Source organism: Zingiber officinale, chromosome 10B (assembly GCF_018446385.1).
Source record: "Zingiber officinale cultivar Zhangliang chromosome 10B, Zo_v1.1, whole genome shotgun sequence".
In the NCBI taxonomy this organism is placed as follows: Eukaryota; Viridiplantae; Streptophyta; class Magnoliopsida; order Zingiberales; family Zingiberaceae; genus Zingiber; species Zingiber officinale.
Window position 1 is genome coordinate 22,570,507 of NC_056005.1, and position 21,144 is coordinate 22,591,650.

General features: G+C 39.4%; 1 protein-coding gene across 1 annotated transcript; it reads right to left on the reverse strand.

The window, feature by feature from the left end:
- Positions 1-10,028: 10,028 nt before the first annotated feature.
- Positions 10,029-16,052, reverse strand: LOC122029797 (probable cellulose synthase A catalytic subunit 5 [UDP-forming]). Its single transcript, XM_042588929.1, has 14 exons — positions 15,485-16,052; positions 15,191-15,386; positions 14,563-14,768; positions 14,373-14,475; positions 14,092-14,266; positions 13,711-13,977; positions 13,288-13,633; positions 13,083-13,220; positions 12,864-12,989; positions 12,576-12,788; positions 12,190-12,466; positions 11,442-11,638; positions 11,008-11,358; positions 10,029-10,924 (listed from the first exon to the last, which is right to left on the reverse strand). The coding sequence occupies exons 1-14, from the start codon at positions 15,563-15,565 to the stop codon at positions 10,340-10,342; spliced, it is 3,261 nt and encodes a 1,086-aa protein (XP_042444863.1). The 5' UTR covers positions 15,566-16,052; the 3' UTR covers positions 10,029-10,339.
- Positions 16,053-21,144: the final 5,092 nt, after the last annotated feature.

A 21,144-nucleotide genomic window follows, 5' to 3' on the forward strand; every position in this document is an offset into this window, starting at 1 on the left:
CAGTCTTGCTATGATACCACTTGTAGGACCGTTGGTCAATAAGACAGGGGGCAAATCATGTATATTTAAAAAAACTTAATTTTTTGAAATTCAAAGGAAAGTGAGTGTGCAACGGAAAGATAAACTAAGTGCGAAAAAAAATAATAACAAACACAAGAACGCAGTCGGTTACTTGGTTCAGAGCCTTCATCGAATCCTACTCCAAGACACAGGCCCCTTGGACCTATCAATAAGAAATCCACTAAATTCTCTACTGGTAAACTCCTAGAAGAGTAATAGTATACAAAGGAATATAGGAAAGTGTAACAACCTATACTTCCTTTTGCAGATATAATAAATATACACAAATAAAAATTCATTACCAACAAAAAAATGAAAATTCGAATGCGCTTGTGTGTTTATGTTAGTCTTTCGGTAGCAGTCATGCGTAGTAGAGTAGTAGTATAGCCGTAATGTGAAGACGGAGTAGTAGAATGATCGTTTGAGCTAGTATAGAAGATCTTACTTGGTGGCTGATTGAATAGTGCTTTTATAGAGTATTCAGGGCACCTTCAACCTCAAACTTGATCTCTGAATTTTCGTCCTCTATCATCTCTAAAGCCTGTGATTTCTATCCACGCGAGGGTGCCTCCAAGCACTTCGAGGTACCTCCAATGCGCTCCAGGCGCCTTCAAGCAGAAACCTTCTATCCTTGAAGTTTATCTATGTGAGGGTGCCTCCATGTAGCTCTAAGGTGCCTCCGCGAACCTCCGAGGCACCTCATATACTATTCATCTGAGTCTTATTTATGCATTTTAACCCTGCAAAATACATTTGTACAAAAATAAAATGTAACATATAAAACAGAGTTAGTATAATATAAAATAGTATTATTAATTAGATCATGTCTTACAAAGACCAGGATCTAGTCATGACCTCAGTTTAAACTACAGTTGAACCATGGAGAGGGAGAAGGCGTCCAAGGCCGAGTTTCTCTCTAAAACTAGTCTCTCCCAAGAGGATCACATTCTCCTTCTCAAGGATGCAGAGGAGGAAACTACCCAACTGAAAGATGTTGAGCTCGATCAAACAAAGTCATAATCGGTAGAACATTTGTTCCTATCTGAAGTCAATGAAGATGGACAGCTAATGAGATGATATGTGCGCTGACCATAAGAAGACCTCGAACGAGAAGAGTCCAAAACCACCAACAAGTCTGCCACATCACAGAGAGCAAAGTGAGAAGAAAACGTCAATAGACGGGCCAAGGAGTGGGTCCTAGCGGAGTCACTCCAATGCTCAAGTTAGATGGGAGGCTGAATAATGGTAAATGAAGAATAGTAATGAGGAATAGTGGAGAACACTTGGAGAGCCCCTCCTTGGTGAAGAAAGGACCCCCCCCCCCCCCCCCCCAATATAGTGTTGTTTCTTTTAGCATACATAACGAGATATATTGCTATAATAAGGTCAACCATACTATCATACTGTCATCCTGTCTAAATTGCACCAACCAGTTTCTATGTATAACGAGTGGAAACGTCTACTATACTAGCTACAGAGAATATTCCAGTAATTCTCTAACGACCGTTATGCATGACATTAAAAGAAATATCGGGATGATGGGATAGACGGTCTAATAGGTTGTTGGTTGCTTTTTCTCAATGGTGAATGAGGGATCGACCTTTTGGGGTTTGGGGGCACTAATGAGCTTTCAGTGATGCTTTTCTATCCATCCCAATTTTTTCGAAGTCCGATCGGATCTGGGGAGCCCTAGACCTAATGGGTCAGAAAGTCCAATCGGACATGAGGAGAGAGGTTAAGTCCATCGGATCCACGAGCCGATCGATGGACCACATTCGCTCGGAGTTGTACATGGGAACCATCAATAAGCTCCTTGGAAGACCTTGGGGGTGTTCCGGAGCGGCAACGTGCCAACACAGTATCACCCTTGGTGAATTTCTCAAGAATCTTGTCCACGTAATGGGGCTGACTAAGAACAAGTCCTTCTGTTGTTCTATGAATTTTAGTTCCTAGAATCACATCAGCTAGGCTCATGTCTTTCATGTCAAATCTTGAGTTCAACATATCTTTAGTAGATTTGATTATCTTATCATTGCTCCCAATGATAAGTATGCCATCTACATAGAGGCACAAGATGACATAGTCACTCTCTGTGGCTCTCATGTAGACATATTTATCACATTCATTGATCTTGAATCCACATTTCTTCATGGAATTATCGAATTTCTCACGCCACTGCTTTGGTGCTTGTTTCAAGCCATATAATGATTTCACCAATCTACAGACCTTGTTTTTTTGTCCTGGCACAGAAACCCCCTCAGGTTGATCCATGTAGATTTTCTCTTCTAAATCCCCGTTTAGAAAGGCTGTCTTTACATCCATTTGATGTACTTCGAGATTCCATAGAGCGGCAATAGCCAACAATACTCTAATGGAAGTTATTCTCGATACCGGAGAGTATGTATTGAAGTAATCAAGGCCTTCTCATTGTCGGTATCCTTTACATACCAATCTGGCCTTGTATTTATCGATTGTGTCATCTGATTTCATTTTCTTCTTGAAGATCCACTTGCAACCTAGTGGTTTACTTCCTGGAGGAAGATCCACAAGTTCCCAAGTGTGATTTTGCAAGATAGATTCTATCTCAGATGTAATTGTCTCTTTCCAGTGAGGTCCATCAGAAGAGCCTACAGCTTCTGAGTAACTTCGGGGCTCACTCTCCAACATGAAAGTGATAAAATCCGATCCATAGGATTTTTCTACCCAAGCTCTTTTGCTCCGTCTAGGTTCAACCTCCACGGGTTCCTCGTCATCATCATCTTCTTCTTCGCCTTGTGTTTCGGTTGCCCGTTTTGAGGAGCTAGTATCCTCACGGGTCTTATACGGAAACACATACTCGAAGAAAGAGGCATTTCTCAATTCGATTATCGAGTTCTTGTGTATCTCTGGTACGTGTGACTCATACACACAAAATCGATAAGCACTGATGTTATGTGCATATCTAATAAATATGCAATCAACAGTCTTTGGTCCTATCTTAATCCTTTTCGGATCAGGTACCAACACTTTGGCAAGACACCCCCACATTCGTAAATATTTGTAGGACGGTTGTCTTCCATTCCACAACTCATAAGGACTCTTATCTATTTTCTTCTGGGGCACCTTATTTAAAAGGTAATTAGCTGTTAACACAGCTTCCCCCCACATGGACTCTGGCAATCCAGAGCTTAATAGAAGAGCATTCATCATCTCCTTAAGAGTTCGATTCTTTCGCTCAGCAACTCCATTTTGCTGAGGAGTATATGGAGCTGTTGTTTCGTGTCTGATCCCATGTTCAACACACAACTCAGCGAATGGTGACACATATGCACCGCCTCGGTCACTTCGAACCACCTTAATTTTCCTTTTAAGTTGATTTTCAACCTCATTCTTATAGAGAGCAAATTTCTCTATAGCTTCATCCTTACTTTTGAGAAGATACACATAACAATATTTTATGTTATCATCTACAAAAGTGATGAAGTATTTATTACCACCATGTGTTGGTGTACCTTTTAGGTCGCACACATCAGTGTGGATTAGGTCAAGTGGTTCATTATTTCTTTCAATATGTTGAAAGGATAACCTTGTCATTTTCGCTTCAACACAAATCTCACACTTGTGTTTTGGGTCAAGGTGGAATGTAGGTATGCTTTGCATGTTTATTCATCTACGCAACACATCGTAGTTAACATGTCCTAGTCTACCATGCCACAAACACGAAGACTCAAGCATATAAGTGGAAGATCTTTCATTTTTATTTATCTTGGGCCTAATGGCCATTACATTGAGCTTAAACAACCCATCAGATACGTAGCCTCTTCCTACAAATGTTTCATTTTTGGACAATACAACTCTGTCCGACTCAAAAACAATGCGAAAGCCATGCTTGCTTAATAGTGATCCAGACACTAGATTCTTTCGAATCTCCGGAACATACAACATATTGTTCAGAGTGAGGTCCTTGCCCGAGGTCATCTTCAGCACCACCTTTCCTTGGCCAATGATGTCCGAGGTTGCTGAGTTCCCCATGAACAGTTTGTCTCCAGTGACTTCCTCGGAGTTGTGGAACAGCTCCTTGTTGCAACACACATGTCTGGTGGCTCCAGTATCGATCCACCATTGTCGCGGGTTTGAACCGATCAGGTTCAACTCAGAGACCACGGCGCAGAGGTCGTCCATTTCTAGTCCCTCATTCAAGTTGGCCTCTTGCTTCTTCTTCGGCTTTCTGCACTCCGAAGATTTGTGACCCACTTTGTCACAGTTGAAGCACTTCCCAGAGAACTTCTTCTTGTTGATGCCTCCTCTGGGTCCCATCTTAGAAGACTTGGGGTTCTTCCGCTTCGAGCTTTGACCGAGCTCAACCACGTTGGCTTTCACAGTAGCCTGAGAGAACAGTTTCCTCTCTGAACTCTTGTTGTCTTTTTCGATGCGAAGTCGAACAATGAGTAATGAGTTCCTCCACATTCATCTCCTTCCGCTTGTGCTTCAGGTAGTTCTTGAAGTCCTTCCAGCCAGGAGGCAGTTTCTCAATGATAGCAGCCACCTGGAAGGCTTCACTCATAACCATTCCTTCTGAGTGGATCTCGTGCAAGATCACCTGAAGCTCCTGGACTTGGCTAATCACCGTCTTGGAGTCAACCATCTTGTAGTCAACCATCTTATAGTCCAGGAATCGGCCCACGATGAACTTCTTTGCCCCTGCATCCTCCGTCTTGTATTTCTTGTCCAGGGACTCCCACAACTCCTTAGCCGTTCTCTTCATGTTATACACAGTGTACAACGAGTCGGCCAGGTAGTTGAGGATATAGTTTCGGCAAAGGAACTCAGAATGAGTCCATGCCTCCACTGTACTGATGATTTGCACATCAGCATCCTCAGTGCGCTTGGGAGGGTCCTCGGTCAAGAACCGAGCCAGATTGAGCGTGGCCAGGTAGAAGAGCATCTTCTGCTGCCACCTCTTGAAGTTCAGTCCACTGAACTTCTCTGGCTTGTCCCCATGATTGATTGACACAGTTCCAATTGGGGCGCAGGGGCCCTGCACATGTTGAGTCTGTTGCACCTCAACATTTCGTTCCGTGGCCATCTCAACAGAATTGAATCTGTTTCAAGATTGTCTGTTTCCTAGAATACAACGGCAAAACCACGAATGCAACCAAGCACTGGTTGTTCGTGGCGAACTGAGAATGCACCTGAGTGTTATCACAAGTAATTTAGCCGAGCGGATGCACGACTGAGAGAAAAGAATCAGGGAACAAAGGTAGAGGAATTCTCTTTCTTTTGCTTCGCTTTGCTTTTGCTTTTTCTTTGCTTTGCTCAAGATCCAGCCTCCTTATATAGGAGCTCTCATCTTGCCTACAATAAATGATCAAATTATGATCATTTAATGTTGAGTTTAATTTCGTCATTAATGGGTTTAATGTCTTACGAAATTACCATTAATGAGTTTAATGCCGTCATTAATACTGAGACGTTACGAAATCAAGCAAGATTCAAGTGGCAATATGTTGGTTCATTCTTTTGGGTAAATTTTACCTCAACCGGTCCGGCATTCGACATGCGCAAGTCATGCTCGCGCACGAGGCAATCTTGGTTCAGTACAATCCGGATCCTGGATTTACACTCATCCCTGCGCACTCACGCGTGAGAAAGTCTCCCCCCATGCATATGTTTACCACGTCAATGCATGTGTCATAATTTAAACCAACAATAAAACTAAGAGACTTAGGGATGACAATTTCACCCGAACCCGATGGAGGATCCGACATTCGACCCGAATGGAGGAGGGTATGGAGGGACTATCAATACCCGATACCCGACCCGAATACCCGATTAAATAATATATATACATATATTAAAGAAAATTTTCTTTTTCTAAAATCAATTTACTATTTTTTGTTGATATTAGTAGGCCTATATAGATGTTTAATCTATTTTTTATAATTATATATAAATTTTTTAATAGGATGTTAATTTTAATATGTTTTTTTGAATGATAATAGCTCGATAGAAAGAAGAAAAATTACACGTACAAAATATATGCGGTCCTTTAATGGGTATGGGTATACCCATTGGATATCCTATACCCGATGGATATGAGTACGGAGGATATAGAATCCGACCCGAACCCGATCCATTGTCATCCCTAAAGAGACTTCTAATATGGGACTAAACTCATACACAATAAAATCTCTTTATCTCCATCTCTTTATTTCATTCATATTTCCAATAATAAGTACTCGATTCCACACCTCCAACGGTGGGCGAGGCCAACTTCAATAACCTATTTAGGTTCATCATATTCGCCGATGAACATTAATGCTTTCTTTTTCGTCAAAAGAAAGTGGAAAGTCGAAGAGTTTTTTTTTCTTGTAAAGAAGAAACAAGTTATTCTTCCCCACAAGTGAATAAAACTGATGGATTTACCTGCGTTTCCTGTCAGAAATAAATTTCTGGGAGGCATGGAAATATTTGAAGAAGATATTTATGTAAATATGTTCAACCTCAAATATCCACGAGATAATAGATAATAGATAATAGAGAGGGGATATTAGAAATCACCGTTAAAAAGTTTAAAGATTTGCCTCGTAAGTTTTATTTTTTTTAAAAAAAATTAAAAGTCTGAGCTTCCGCAGCACAATTCTCGGTGCGTGGGTGGACCTGCGGCCGGACCCACCTGTGCTGCAGCAGCTCCCCTATTTTTTTTAAAAAAAAAATTGAAGGTAAACGTTTGATAACTGGGATAAATGTGATCTATAAATATTTATAAAAATTAAAATATTTTTTTAAAAAAAAAGACAATTTAATGGATGAATGTGAAATCATGATTATTTTGAAGCGTGGGGTGTTCTTATGTGATAATGATTTAGATTGCAGATTGAACTTTAACTCATATACTCTAGTTTTTTAGTTGTCATTATATTTTTAACTTACTTTGATTAATTTTGAGAGATTGATTCAATCAAACCAGTTGTAGTTTTTAGTATTCTGTTTGATTATCTTTTAGTTTATTTTGCCAAATGTCAATAGTGGAAAAAATAAACCATCATAGTAATTTTTCAGCCCGTGATAGAAAGTCCCAACTTTTATTTTGTCTAGCCTTTCTATCCTTCAAGTCTACCAAACAATAAGTTCAAGTTCACCCTAACTTTAATTCGATTCGTTCCTACGTTCGACCACGGCACAAAAGATCATTTTACAATCGTTTATTAGATCTTGCTGTCTCATACCTGAATATAAACTATCCTCTAATTCACGTCATAATGAAATATTTGTTTTCCATCGCAAAAGCATTAGCTAAATGAGTGAGTCTTTAACTTATTTTTATTTGGGTAAAAATTAAAGAGACCTTTCTTTTATTTAAATCATTAAAAAATACTCTTTTATTTATTATCAAAATAACTCTCATTCTCACTTAGTTCATTTTTATTTTCATTTTCAAATATTTAATTGTATTTACCAATGGGGACTGCATGTAAATTTTCTCTTTTAAAAGTAAAGTAGAGAAAAATCTCTAATTAGAACTTGAATTTTGCATGCAATCCCCACTCATAAAAAACTTTATTCCCACTCCCTGCATGCAAAGTTTTATTTGCTTCAACTCCCTCATGCAAATATTATGACCTAATTGCCCCTCAGATTTTTTTAGTACAAAAGGTCCAAAAATGAGTATAATTTAAAGAAAATATAGTATATTTTTTATCCAATTGAGTATCATTTAAAGAAAATCTAATATATTCGAGTATATTTTTAATTAAAATTGACCTTCATATATTTTAGGTATAAATAGTCTAAAAAAAAATATAATTCCTATTAAATTCAGTATTTTAAACTAGAATCAAGTATATTTTCTATTAAATTGAGTACGCTTTTTTTCCTATTTAATATAATTCCTCCTAAATTCAGTACCATTTGAAAAAAAAAATCTAGTATATTTTTCATCCAATTGAGTATCATTTAAAGAAAATATAGTATATTTTACATCTAATTGAGTATCATTTAAAGAAAATCTAATATATTTTCCATCCAATTGAGGTGGAAAAAGAATTATACTCAATATGATAGAAAATATATTGGATTCTATTTTAATTGTACTTAATTTAAGAGGATTTATACTCATTTTTAGATTTTTTATACTTAAAATATCAGGGGCAATTAGATAAGTATATTAGACTAGGGAGTGAAAAGAAAGATTTTTTCCAATAGGGAGTGCATGCAAAATTGTGTTTACCAATGGGGACTGCATGTAAATTTTCCCTTTCAAAAGTAAAGTAGAGAAAAATCTCTAATTAGAACTTGAATTTTGCATGCAATCCCCACTCATAAAAAACGTTATTCCCACTCCCTGCATGCAAAGTTTTATTTGCTTCAACTCCCTCATGCAAATATTATGACCTAATTGCCCCTCAGATTTTTTTAATTCTACTGAACACTAATAATATTATATTGTAACAATTTTAAATCCTACTGTTATAATAAAAATAATTCATCTATGATTAATACTAATTAACATTATGCTATAACAATTTCATAATCATAACTATTATACAATTGTAATGGTTATAGGATTGTAATTATTATAACTATATAGTTGTAGCAGTTCGAATGATAATTGTTATTTATAGGATCATAACCACTCCAAAATAAAAATACGTTGAGATACGGTGAAATGTTATTTTGATGATAAATGAAAAAAAAAAAAAAAACGCCCCTGAATTTTTGTCCTTTTTATTTTCTCAAAATTCTGATTTGCCTCCCTCCACCATCCCCAGGATAACTGTAAGCGCAGCTTTTAGGCTGTAAGCCAGCTTCACCTTTTGAGATCATCATTTTGCCTTGAACTTAACTATGGAATTTGTTCAGTTAACGGATTATCCGGTGCCCATTAAAAAAATTATGGGAATTTATTGCCCCCACTGGCTAGTACGGTTAGTTTATGTCCCAACAATTGTAAAATGCTCCACTAGTTGTCTATATTCTTCCTTGAATGCACTGATGTTGTTGGACAAAATCCCCATAATCTACCTTCCTTTCATATAATGAAGGGCCACCTGAAAGTGCTACCGAGGTGACTATTTCACTTTTATTGTCAACTATAGGAATTTGTTATGTTGGACGTCAATGTTGCGCGTCCAATGTCCACGACTATCACATGAGACGCCCCTCATAGTTGCGGACGTTGGGCACAACATTAGCATCCAGCATAACATATGCTGCACCCAGCATAACATATCTCTTCAACTATACACATGTAACTTTGGAGTTCCTACCAATTCACCAGTTTTTCTTTGAAAATCGATTGTGAATAAAGTATACCCAAGTGAATGTTGTGATGAGCCAATGTTTAATATTTTGGTACCTACAATCATGATGCATTACTTTGACGCTACTTTTGCTGCATGTTAACGATACGTACAGATGAATCCAAGAAGCAATATGAGTGTCGTGAGGAAAAAGAGAGTAATTATCTGCCTTTTCAGAAAGGCGCATAAGCTGTTATGCAGCTAATGAGACGATGATAATTGGGAGAGGAAAAAAGTGACTAACCTTCTTTATAATGTACAATAGCTTCCAAGAGGAATAAATGAGCCAGCAAATACTAATGACCTTCAAAATCCTGATTAAGAAGGCCTGGAGATGTCTAGTTTGATGGCTACCACCGACGCAGCAGCTAATCGAAACAACCATCCGCATCAAAAGGCAGGAATGAACTGTAAAGTGATAACTTAGAACAGGCCACAAATAGAAGCACTTTGCTACTGCCATTCTCATGCTGAAAAGATGATTCGAAGGCACTGGAGCAGTCTTGACAAGGAAGAGAGCTGATGCAATCAATTTCAGACAAAAAAAAGTCGATGCTGCCACACCATTGATAACAAGAACACACAAGCACAGACAAACGAAAACGACTAACATCATATTTGATGAAGCATCTTCATGTGGCATGTATCAGGCGACGCCTGCCTTATTGAGGTGAATCAGTATAGATATAGGCTGCAACAATTGAAACATGACTTGCCACTGGTTTAATCAACTAAAAAATAACTGGCGCTGCAACGGCTAGCACAGACAAACTACAATTGCTAGACAGAACTTCGAATTCCCTAATGGGAGATGGAGAAAGAACCATACAAAGGAAGAAAAAAATCAAAATGTAGCACACCTTTTATCTACAACTTAAAGCAGGACCGCCCGCCGTGTACTTGAGGAAGACCCCAAGGTAGTGTACATACATATATATGCCGATGACAAGAAACAAGCCGTGGTTGAGAGACTTTCAATAGTGACCAACCTCTGGCTCTCAGTTGCAATCCAATCCACACTCCTCTAAAAGAGGGCCATCTGATTTTGGTAGGAATGGATCGATTCGTACCCATAGCAATGAAAAAATTGATGCAAGGAGAATGGACCAGACGATGACAATTGTAGGCGTTCGGTTTTGTCGACCAACGAGACCTTTGAGGAAGGGATACAGGTGGACGATCACCCAAAAGGAGAAAAAGAGCTTCCCGAATAGAGGTCCCCATGATTCATATCCATTGTTTATCGCATTGGAGACACCAGCAACAACGCCGACGAAGTTCACAATAAGCAATGTTGTAGGAGGGATGAGCAATGTTGTCCACTTGAATGTGTACAATTCGGAGAAATCTTCATCATCACCAGCCTTTGATGTCACAGTGAAATTGGTATCTATACCAGCAAGAACCTTTAGAAGCCCCTGAAACACAGCAAAGAGATGCGAGGAAACACCTCCGATAACCCAAAACTGCTCATTTCTCCACCAGTCATCAATGCCAACACCACTCCATCTCATTTCAAGGATGCCAGTTGCGAAGATACAAATGAAAAGTGACAAGAACCAAAGACTTGCTACATTGGAAAGCTGCAATTCAGAACATGTTATAAATAAGCATCTGGGAAAAAACAATTGGAATTAGTAAAACAAAATGACAAAATAGATTGTACCTCTGGGGTGATAAATTTCCCGGTAAGCAAGCAAACAGCAGGTAAGGTACAGTAGGCCAAAAGTGGAATTGACGTCCAAGGGTAGATAGTAGCGTTAATGTATGACATCCGTTCCAACGATTTAAGTCCACCTCCATATCCATACCAGAGAGGGCAGTGCTTGCTCAAGAAAATTTCAACAGATCCAAGTGCCCACCTCAGAACCTGGTGAAGACGATCTGAAAGATTCAAAGGTGCAGATCCCTTGAATGCAGGCCTTGATGGGATACAATATATAGATCTCCACCCATGGCAATGCATCTTAAAACCTGTCAATATATCTTCCGTCACTGAACCATAGATCCATCCAATCTGCAGAGAAGTAATAGGAAATTAAGAAAGACATCTTAACTGTAAAATAAATAAATAAATAAATAAAATAACAAAAGAATCACCTCTTTTCCCCAGTCTGTTTTGTCCTCATAGCCACAGCTAATAACATGGATAGCTTCCTTCAGTAAAGAAGCTGGAGTAGCACCCTTAAGCAGTCCACCATTCTCTAGGAGAGTAGATGCAACAAAAACAGGAGATTGCCCAAATTTCTTTTCTAACTTCTGCTCAGATGTCAGATTTTGTTTGTCTGTCCCATTGTCTGTTAACATATTTGAATGTTAATATAAACATCTATAATTCCAACATATTTTCAAGCAGCTGTGTATCTATCTTTTATTGAATCAGTTGTGCCTAATGCTTCAATAGTTTGACAGAGTAGCAAAATCCATCTACACGACATTGAGAAATTACAGGAACGCATCATGATCTTCCTTCAATAAAACACTAGTTACAATACAAAAAATGTTTTAGTTATCTGACTTGACTTATTTTATTGTGAACCTTTTGAAAGAAGACATTGATCCGAAACAGATAAAAAGAAAACTAACAAAATGAATTGACTCCTGAGTCTTAATACTTGGCATCCTTTCTATAAGATATAAAGGACTAGGCGTCCAGTTATCTAAGAAACCTGCCAAAGAAGGTCATTCTTAATCAGACTATCATTGTATGGTTACTAACTTCCAAAACTAGAAGATGTCAATAAAGGCAGCTAAATATTGTTAAATTCAGAACTACACTACAAAATAAGTAACAGATGCTAGCATTGCTGCTTGAAAAGATAGAGGCATAGATATGTATCTTTAACACCTTCTTTGATGCCTTCAAGTGCATATGTTGGTGCTCCATTCTCAGCATTTTTGAAACTAGTCTTTTTCTTTTCCTTCTTAGCTTTTGCGGTCTTCTTCTTCCTACTACCAGTACAACAGCAGCAACAGAAGCACCATTTTGGCCAGCAATTGCATGTCCTATTTGGAGGCTTCTTTTTCTTGGGAGCATCAGTTCCATAGAGTGCCTGCCTTCTAAAACAACATCCAGTACCAACATAAATAGGCCCTTGAATCCCATCCAGACCTTTCATATTGATCTGCATCATGTCTTTGTTTTAGCACTTGAACCATGTGAATAGAGCAATTTTTTAATTAAAGAATTCTGCAATAGATCATCAAATGTGAAACATTGATGCACGTACTTACATCAAAAAAGACAATGTTTCGATTAGCATATCTATCATGCCAATCAATACCATCAAACCTCTGGGGGAACTGCACATAGCACACTTGCTTTCCTACAAGAGGATCCATCATGAAGCACATTGCTTCTCGCATTGCCTTGCTATTGTTGAAGTAATGATCACAATCAACATTCAACAGATAAGGGGCATTTGTAAGTACAGAAGAGACTCGGACCTGTCAAACATATTATAGGCAACTGAGCAAAATTAAATTCACTTCTGACAAACTGATCCAATGCACACTGCTCACCAAAGCGTTCATGGCACCAGCCTTCTTGTGGTGATTGAAACCTGGTCTCTTTTCTCTAGAAACATAAACCAAACGTGGTAGTTCATTCCCATCAATATCATGCCCTCCACTTTGACCCAAGAATACCTAAAAATATATTATGTCAGCAAAACAAACGATTGAAATAGGTAAAGAAAGAAGCTCATACCATACTGGTACAAGAAATGCAGAAAAATCTACCTGAATCATGCCTGGATGGTCACGGACATTATTTCCAGGCCAGGGTGTTCCATCCTGCATTGTCCACCCTTCTTCTGGAACCTTTTGTGCTTTAGCAACCAGGGCATTTATTCTCACCTTAAATTCCTCATATTCCCTCTGAAAATAAAATCAATTTCAGTTATACAAGTTCTTTGCATATTTTCAATGATAAATATTTTCATACCTTCATTGCTCTTCTTTCCTTTACAAATGAAGGATGGACTTTATCCTTGAGATAATCTATCTTTTGCTGAAAATACCATTCTGGTGCACGGGGTTCTATACTGAATTTTTTACAAAAAGGAACCCATTTCTTTGCAAATTCAGATGTTTCAGACAATGCTTCAAATGTCAGCATAGCAGCACCATCATCAGAGACATAGCAAGATACTTTTTCAACGGGATAGTCCACAGCCAGGATAGAAAGAACAGTGTTTGCAGTGATTAAAGGGGGTTCCTTCATTGGATCAACTGTACTCACAAATATGTCTATTGAAGCTAATTGAGAAGGTTGCCCTTCTTTTTCATACCTAGGAATATGAATGAACAATTAGGTGCAAGTATCATTAAACAAACAATAAAATTTCATGTGGACTAAGTAGATTACCTCAAGGACAATCTGTCAAGATAAGTCTCTCTTTCAATTGGAAGCCACTTGGGAAATTGATCAAGAATCCAAGAAATAGCAAACCAGATTTCACAGATCACCGATATGAGCCACAATGGATATGCATCTCGGGCAGGGTTTGTAATCCGGTAATGGAAGAAGAACCCAGCAACAACCAGTCGAATTAAGATTATCATTCTGTATGGATTTATTTTGCTAGAAGGGATTGGTAGTTTTCTTGACAATGGTTGTCTAGCTTCATCCATTCTACAGAAGATGAATAGGAAGTTAAATTATTAAAGTAAAGATTCTTTAGTATGAACATATAACATTGTCTAGAATACAAATTTCAAACATATAATAAATCACATTGGAACTTACAATGGTAAATCAGATTCATTTTCATTGTTATCCCAGCCTTTATCACCACCATTGCTTCTAGTCGTGTGCAATTTCTCTTGCTTTTGCTTCCAAATTTCCATTCGTTCCTTCCAGGCTACACTCCCATATCCATAAGCAGCAAGGTCTTTGGAAGGATCCATGGATCTAGGTTGCGCTGCAAATGAACATCTTTGCTATTAGTTTCTTCTGGCACTAAAATTATATGGGTAGACATCATAATAGCTCATTGTAGTTTAATAGATCAGTGGTAGTACAAATACCAGGAAGATTGTGATCAGGAAAGGGAAGAGGGTGAATCCTTTTCACTCCGCCGCCCACAAAAGAAGGGACTAGTGCATGCTGCTCCGGCGGAATGTCATCAACCTGGAAATTAAAAGACTAGTAATCATCCATCAGAGTTGAATGGTATTTCTGAGAGAAATAACCAAAGGAAGGTGTGAGTACAAGTACCATCTCGCCATTCGTGAGAAGAGGGACTTGGAGAACTGGATGAACCACACGGGAGGTGTTGATGTCACCCTGCCGGCCATAGCTCATGTGGCCAATTAACATTGCCTCGGCCATGTATTGTGAGTCATGATTATCTTCCCACTCGAATTCATGTTCAAGATCATCAACATCATCCTCTTCATCGTCACCAGTCACACGAGGACACCCTTCATAGATAAAACTATAGTTGTAAAAGCCCAAGCAAGAAGCTTCCTGATATGAGCTGAAGCCAAAGTTTAGAGACACATACAGCAAGACTAAATTCAACCAGGGTTTAAGACGAGAATGGAAGTGGACGAGAAGATCTAATACGGAGGTTCACTATAAATGCTTAGGAGTAGAGGGATCGAGTGAAAAGAATTGTAATTATGTAAAATGGTTAACCATAATTTTCTGATAAACTGAAGCAAAAATTTATATTTTCGCACTGGAAATCACCAGAATTGTCAATACCAAACCTATGAAACATGATCATGAAGCAAAGAGAGCAAAAAAGACAAGAAAATCGAGAGAAGTGCGGAAAATGGAACGCGAGATAGAGGAAGGAGAATGCGTATGTTTAGTTTAGTTTAGTTTTTTTTTTTTTTACCCTTGAGCCGCTTGAACCTGGTCTTGCACTGGGGGCAAATCTGGTTACCCTCCCGGCGCTCGTACTCGTAGCAGGTCCTGCAAATGGGGAAGGCACACTCGTTGCAGGCGACGAAGAGATCCCCGTCGATGGTGAGACCGACGTCATCACCACAGATCTGGCAGATTTGCCCGCTCAACTGCTGCAGCGGCTTGGGCTGCCGGGCAAGATCAAATCAACAAGAAACGCAATGCAAAATCAGATCTTTACTGAAAGTGAAAGAAATTAACAAAAAAAAAAAGGCTAGCCAATTACCCCCGATTCACCGTCGCGGCGGATGACCACGAGCTCGTTCCGGTTATGGGAACCGGCAACCAGCCCTGCGCCGGCCTCCATTTCTTCGCTCTAGGGACCAAACCACTCAAAGTTACCTCCTTTACCTCGAACAGGCCCAAGTCCACCAGCCGACTAGCCGAGGAGGTGAAACAGAAAGCAGAAACCGAACCAGTAACCAATTCCTCCTCCCTCCTTCCTTCTCTCTCTACTCTAGTCTCCAGTGCGCGCAGAGAGCGAGAGAGAGAGAGAGTGTGGACGGAGGAGGACCGGGTGAAGGAAGAGTGGCAGACTCCCTTTCTCTGTCTCTCTCTCCCCTCTGTCTTGCTGCCTCCAACTCCTTAATTGCTCTTTTATTCTTCCCCCATTTTTTTTACATCCGCTACCCAACCGGATTGCGATTTCAACTATTCTCGGTAAAAAAACAAAATTTTAATAGAACGAAGAGGAAGAGGAAGAAATCGTGAGGAGGAAGGAGAAAATGTATGAATCAAGAAGGCGGAAAGAGTGGTTGATCAGTGAGGGCGAGGCATGAACGACCAACCCAATGAAAAGGCGGCAACATCTAAGCTGTCGGTGGCGAGCATGGCCTTCGACTGACGACGAATATCTTATTTATTTTATTATTATTATTATTATTCAACCCTGCTCACTAGTCACTCGGATTCTTTCTTGTTTTACTACACTTTAATTTTACGGCCGCCTTCCGCCCGTGTATCTGGAACTTTTCACTTTGGTCCTCGTAATTATCATAATGTTTGGACCCACGGCCCGGCACAGCTAAGATTACGTGGAAGAACGGAAATTATTAACAGTTTGAAAAAAATATATATTAATCTTAACAATTTCATTTTATTACTATACTATAAATACATTTATTTTATTCTATAAAAATTTATCAACTGGTGGAATATATTATAATTTTTCAAAAATAATCTTTAGTTGCACGCCCCTAAATTTTTATAAATTCGTCCTATCTAAAAATCGAATAATATATAATTAAATGACAATCTGAATATTTTATTATTGTACTATAGTCTAGAAATCTTAATTTTTTCGAAATATATCTTGGTAGTTAGTATTGGTTGATTGAAATTAAGTTTTTATCCCAAAAAAAAATATTTAACCATCCTAAAATCCTTAAATTTGTAATAAATATAGTGACACACTTTTATTTTTATTTGTTAATCTAAATATCTAGATTTTCAAATAAATTAATTAATATTGGAGATGACGAATCTTATTCAATTAAAATTTTTAAATTTTTTTTATCATCTAAATAAATTAGAAAGTACTTATAAAAACTTATTCAAATGATTTACGTATTTAAAATATCATTTAAAAAATTTTGTTTGATGCGTCACAACAAAGAAATGGTTTCATATTTAGAGTTTAAAATATTGATTTACTGCATTAAATCAAACTGAAGATCATGAGTCGGACCGTGAAGAAATGGTATCATTTAAAAAAATTTTAAAAAATTTCCTTGATTGATGATTTCGGACCGTGATGATTCTTTTATTGATGCATTCGACTCTCTATCATCAATAAATATTTATTATTTCAGTGTTTGACCGGATCAATTTGATTTTTATCTATTCATTTGTTCTATTTTTATATAAAAATTCCATCCGATTAATTTTTTTTAAACAAATTCAACTTATTCAATTTTAATTTAATTAGTTTGACGTCTGATTATTAATCAAGTGTTCATTCTATTCATATTTTCTTAAATTTGGTCGTATTTAATATAAAATTGTTAAATATTGTTAGTTAAAAAAAAAGTATAAAATGACTCTATTTTATAACAAATGAGTATTATTAATGATCCTGTCCGAAAATTGAATCGATGGATATTAAGGATGTGGTGTTTTTGTTGATCGTATGAAGACTCCGAGCAAAGTGGACATGTAATCATAATCACGTCAGTGTCGAGTAAGGGAAGGGTTCCTGGCGTTGGTCCTCCGACGCTCAAGTCAATCATAGGCGATGTGGAAGCAGTAGAACGAAGACTCTATGTGGTGCCTTTTACGCCTTAGCAACGGCTTGCTAGAAGAATCCGAACTCTCCGAGCGGGCGATGGCCATTTGCTCGGATGGTGGCTTCGCGCCGCTGACAACCTTGATATTGGCGGCTTAACTAGCTGCCCCCCCCCCCCCCCCGCCCCACTCGCCAGGGCGGGGAGTCGTTGCGCTCTCATCTTGAGAGCCGACCGGTTGTAGGGTGCAGTTCGTTAATTCCTCCACAACAACCGCCTTGATCTTGTCGTTCTGAAGCTTCGCAAGGTCGGACATCCGAGCACGCAATATAACTTCGGCTACAAAAGAAGCAGAAAAATCAGTTAGAATCAAAAGAAAAATATGCAAGGAACCTCTTACCTAAGCTGGTCGATAGCCCGGTGCGGATCAGACTCACGCTAAAAATGTATAGCACACCCTCAAGCAGTAGCTTGTGGATGTCATACTTCCGTCCGGCCAGCATGGAGGCGGCATGAAGGTAGTCCGAGCGACTCTTGTACTTCTTCAAATCAGGTTGAGGTGGTAAGTCAACCTGCCAGCGAGTATGGAAGTCAGGTCGTTCGGAAAGACGCATAAAGAAGAAATATTCTTTCCAATATTTGTTGGAAGTTGTCATTTTGTCAAAGAAGACTAGCTTGGCCCGAGACTGAAAGAGAAAGGTTCCTAGTTCGGATTGCTTGGGATAGTAAAAGTAATAGAAAATGTGAGGGGTCAGAGGAATGTCATGCAGCCGAAACAACACAATGACGCCGCACAGAAGACGAAATGAGTTCGGCACGAGTTATGGAAGGGGAAAGTGAAAATAATTACAAACTTTGATGATGAAGGGATGGATAGGGAATCATAAACTGACCACAAATTGATCCCTGAACAAATAGATTGTGTCGGTCAGCGGATCATTCGGCCGATCGGACGAGGAAGGTAGAATGATCTCGTGATAGGGGGAATCTCAAAAACATTTTTGAGACTCTCGTCGTCGCCCGCATCAAACTTGGTCTCCATGGTAGTATACCAAAAGACCAGGAGAGTGGTCTGACGGTTGCGAGGATCTTGCCATCGCCGAAATACAAGAAAACGAGCGGGGGAGGGGGGGTGTCGAAGGGAATAAATGCGAGTGAGAAACACAGAAAGTGTTGGAACAAAAATGCAAAGATTGAAGGCAAGCAAGGTTTAGGAGGAGAGCTTACAGGAGAAGAAAAGGTGGCCATAAAAGAGGTGCAAAAAATCGTCGGAGCATCGATCGCACAGGGAAACTCGCCGTCAAACTATCGCAGAAGACGCAAAGTGGGGAGAAGAAGCCAGCGTTGCGGATTTATAAACTCCAGGCTCGACCGACCGGAATCGTCCGATCTAGGTCACGGAAACCGAAGCACAGATCCCGTCATTGAATTCAAACCGTCAAACGTCACATCATAGCCTGTCGCTTCGGACGTGCGACAACAGTGCGCGCGACATGTGGCGCACTCCCATGGGTCGGTATTTAATGGGCGCCATTAATCGGCATGGGCGCGTGCTTGGTCTTAATGGGGGTGATTTACACGATTTCCAGGAGATCCGGGTGACATCATCATAGACCACACTCGCCCAACGACACCAAAAGAAAAATTCCCAAGGGCGATTACTCATAGCGCCGAGCGGTTCCATTGATCGACCTCATGGCTGATCGACATCCTTCAGCAGTCCGACTAGAGCCCAATAAGTGTCACGGCTGATCAAGCGATCTATCTCCAGAGACAATTTTTGTCCAGTCAGTCGGACCTGCAGCCTCCTTTGACTAGACTTGAGCGGGAGGCATGTGATGCGATGATAAGGAAGAGTCCACTCCGCGGAGGGTCAACGCCACGGTGGGGGTCAAAGTCAAGGTCTACTCCCCTATATCACTGGCCGATCGGGCAAGTGGGGGTCCACTCCGCGGAGGGTCAACGCCACGGTGGGGGGCACAGTCAAGGTCTACCCCCCTATATCAACGGCCGGTAGGGCAACCCACTTGCCCGACCGGGATAAAGAATGTCCAGTCCGATATCATCACAGCTCGCCCCTGCACCGAGCTTCTGATGCTCATAAGAGCCTAGAATCGGCGAGGCACATGCCGAACGGCTAGCCCGCTTCGGACTTGCATCAAACTAGGAACCGACGAAGCGAAGTCGCGATCAAGTAGATCATATTCAAACCAGGCTTCCCGTTCAACATGGCAGCGAAGCTTGGACAGTGGAAGGTTGGCTGAGCGGTTCTCCCTCTCGACCCAGTAATATACAAAAGGAGGATCCGACGATATCCTTTTGGGGACCAGAGCCACTGACAAACGGTATGGTTGGCGGCATAATCAGACAGAGGATCGTACGACGAAAGCTTCCACTGTCACGTCAAAGATGTGCTCAACTCGTTAAGGTATTGTGTCAGAGACACTTCACTGATAGGTCTTTTCATGCGAAGCTATGAGAAGCGTGTACGCCTTGGGAAGCGTGTACATGCGTTGGGAGAACCCTATATAAAGAGGTCCAAGCTTCGTCGGAGGTGCGCGCACATTACTATTGCTATTGTTCTTCTACTTCTTCGCTCTACTGCTTATACATCGACGGTGGCTGACTTGAGCGTCGGAGGGCCAATGCCGGAGAACCCTTCCCTGGCTCGGTATTGACGTGGTTATGGTTACAGGTCCGCTTCACTTGGGGTCTTCGCACATTCAATAGGAGCGTCATATCCCTAATATCCGTCGACTCGACTTTTGAATAGGATCAATTAACCTTTTTTTTTAAAAAAAATTTCTTACTGATTGACTTTATTTTATGATAAATGAGCATCATTAAATATTCGGGCCTACGTGAGAATTGTTCATTATGAAACCCCCATTTTGGTATTTTTACTAAACTTTGCTGTTTATGGACCAACATGGTTTTTTTGAGTGAATTGAACCAATAGAATAAAAGAGTGGGGGAAAAAGAAAATAAAGCACCTTATTTGATTAATTAAACGATAAATTTGGCTGGTCTGAATTTATCTAGTTAAAAAATTAATTAAATTAGCTAAAAAAATTAATTAAGTATTATTAATAAAAATTAATAAGATATTATTTTTAAAATTAAATAAAAAATAAATAAGAAAGAATATAATTGATTTATAAAATATGATATTATTTGAATAATGACATTAATTTTTTTTTAAAAAAATCATTCTAACTAATTTGACTCTAAGTATTGTCCTTAATTAAAATACCCTTTACTTTATCCATCCTCATAATGTTTTCTTTTTGTATTTACCCAGTGGGTTAAGTGTTATCGTGTTTTGTCTTACTTGTTTGTTTGTTTGTCTCAATTGATTATCTCTTTCACACTAATAATGAGTACAGATTTTGGATGCACAATACTTCTCCTAGCAAATCATTCACTATGCCATCTAAATTATCAACATCAAACTTTATTAAATTAATTAGAACAACTTTAGGTTAATCAAAACGCCCTTTTGGTTAGCAAATCACTTTAGGTCACTCACTTCGCCGGCCTCAAATCAATGATTGACGTCTCCACAACTGCCACAGAGCAACACCGAGGCGCAGTCACCTCGCGGAACTCCACGCCGCGCATTAATTAACATCAGCACCACGTACGAGCCACCGACACTCCGTGG

Excerpts from the sequence above, each read along its gene's own strand:
- LOC122029797 (XM_042588929.1), bottom strand. The coding sequence starts at position 15,565 with ATGGAGGCCGGCGCAGGGCTGGTTGCCGGTTCCCATAACCGGAACGAG. Across the intron at positions 12,990-13,082 it reads ACCATCCAGGCATGATTCAG|GTATTCTTGGGTCAAAGTGG; the intron begins GTAGATTTTTCT and ends ATATATTTTTAG. Across the intron at positions 12,789-12,863 it reads CTGGTGCCATGAACGCTTTG|GTCCGAGTCTCTTCTGTACT; the intron begins GTGAGCAGTGTG and ends TATGTTTGACAG.